Here is a 245-nt window from a genome sequence, read left to right as displayed (position 1 = left end):
GCCGCCCCCCCCCCGTCCCATACCAATAATCATGGTCCTGATAACAGGAGAGTGGTAATTGTGGGACAATTATGGGACAATATATGAATAACATACAGAATATTGTTCAATATATAGCCCCTGCAACCCCCCATGGGGGATTTCTGTCCCCAGTCTCAGCCTTGGACAACGAAAAATCAACCATGCATGTGCGGCAGGGGAGACGGGCTGGCGTCGGGCGTGGAACACTCTTTGTCGTCCAGGGC

The 245-nt window shown here is 52.2% G+C and overlaps 1 protein-coding gene across 1 annotated transcript in view; it reads left to right on the top strand.

Moving 5' to 3' along the window:
* Window positions 1-31: 31 nt before the first annotated feature.
* LOC119587659 (EF-hand domain-containing protein 1-like) overlaps window positions 32-245 on the top strand; it is a gene marked incomplete at its 3' end in the record, with an annotated part of 70,279 nt that continues 70,065 nt past the window's right edge. The window contains 1 exon segment of the mRNA XM_037936341.1: window positions 32-54. Within this exon segment, the coding sequence (XP_037792269.1) occupies window positions 32-54 (23 nt within the window).

Source organism: Penaeus monodon, chromosome 23, assembly GCF_015228065.2.
Source record: "Penaeus monodon isolate SGIC_2016 chromosome 23, NSTDA_Pmon_1, whole genome shotgun sequence".
In the NCBI taxonomy this organism is placed as follows: Eukaryota; Metazoa; Arthropoda; class Malacostraca; order Decapoda; family Penaeidae; genus Penaeus; species Penaeus monodon.
Note: the sequence above shows the minus strand (reverse complement) of the source record. Positions and strands in the feature narration are given on the sequence as shown.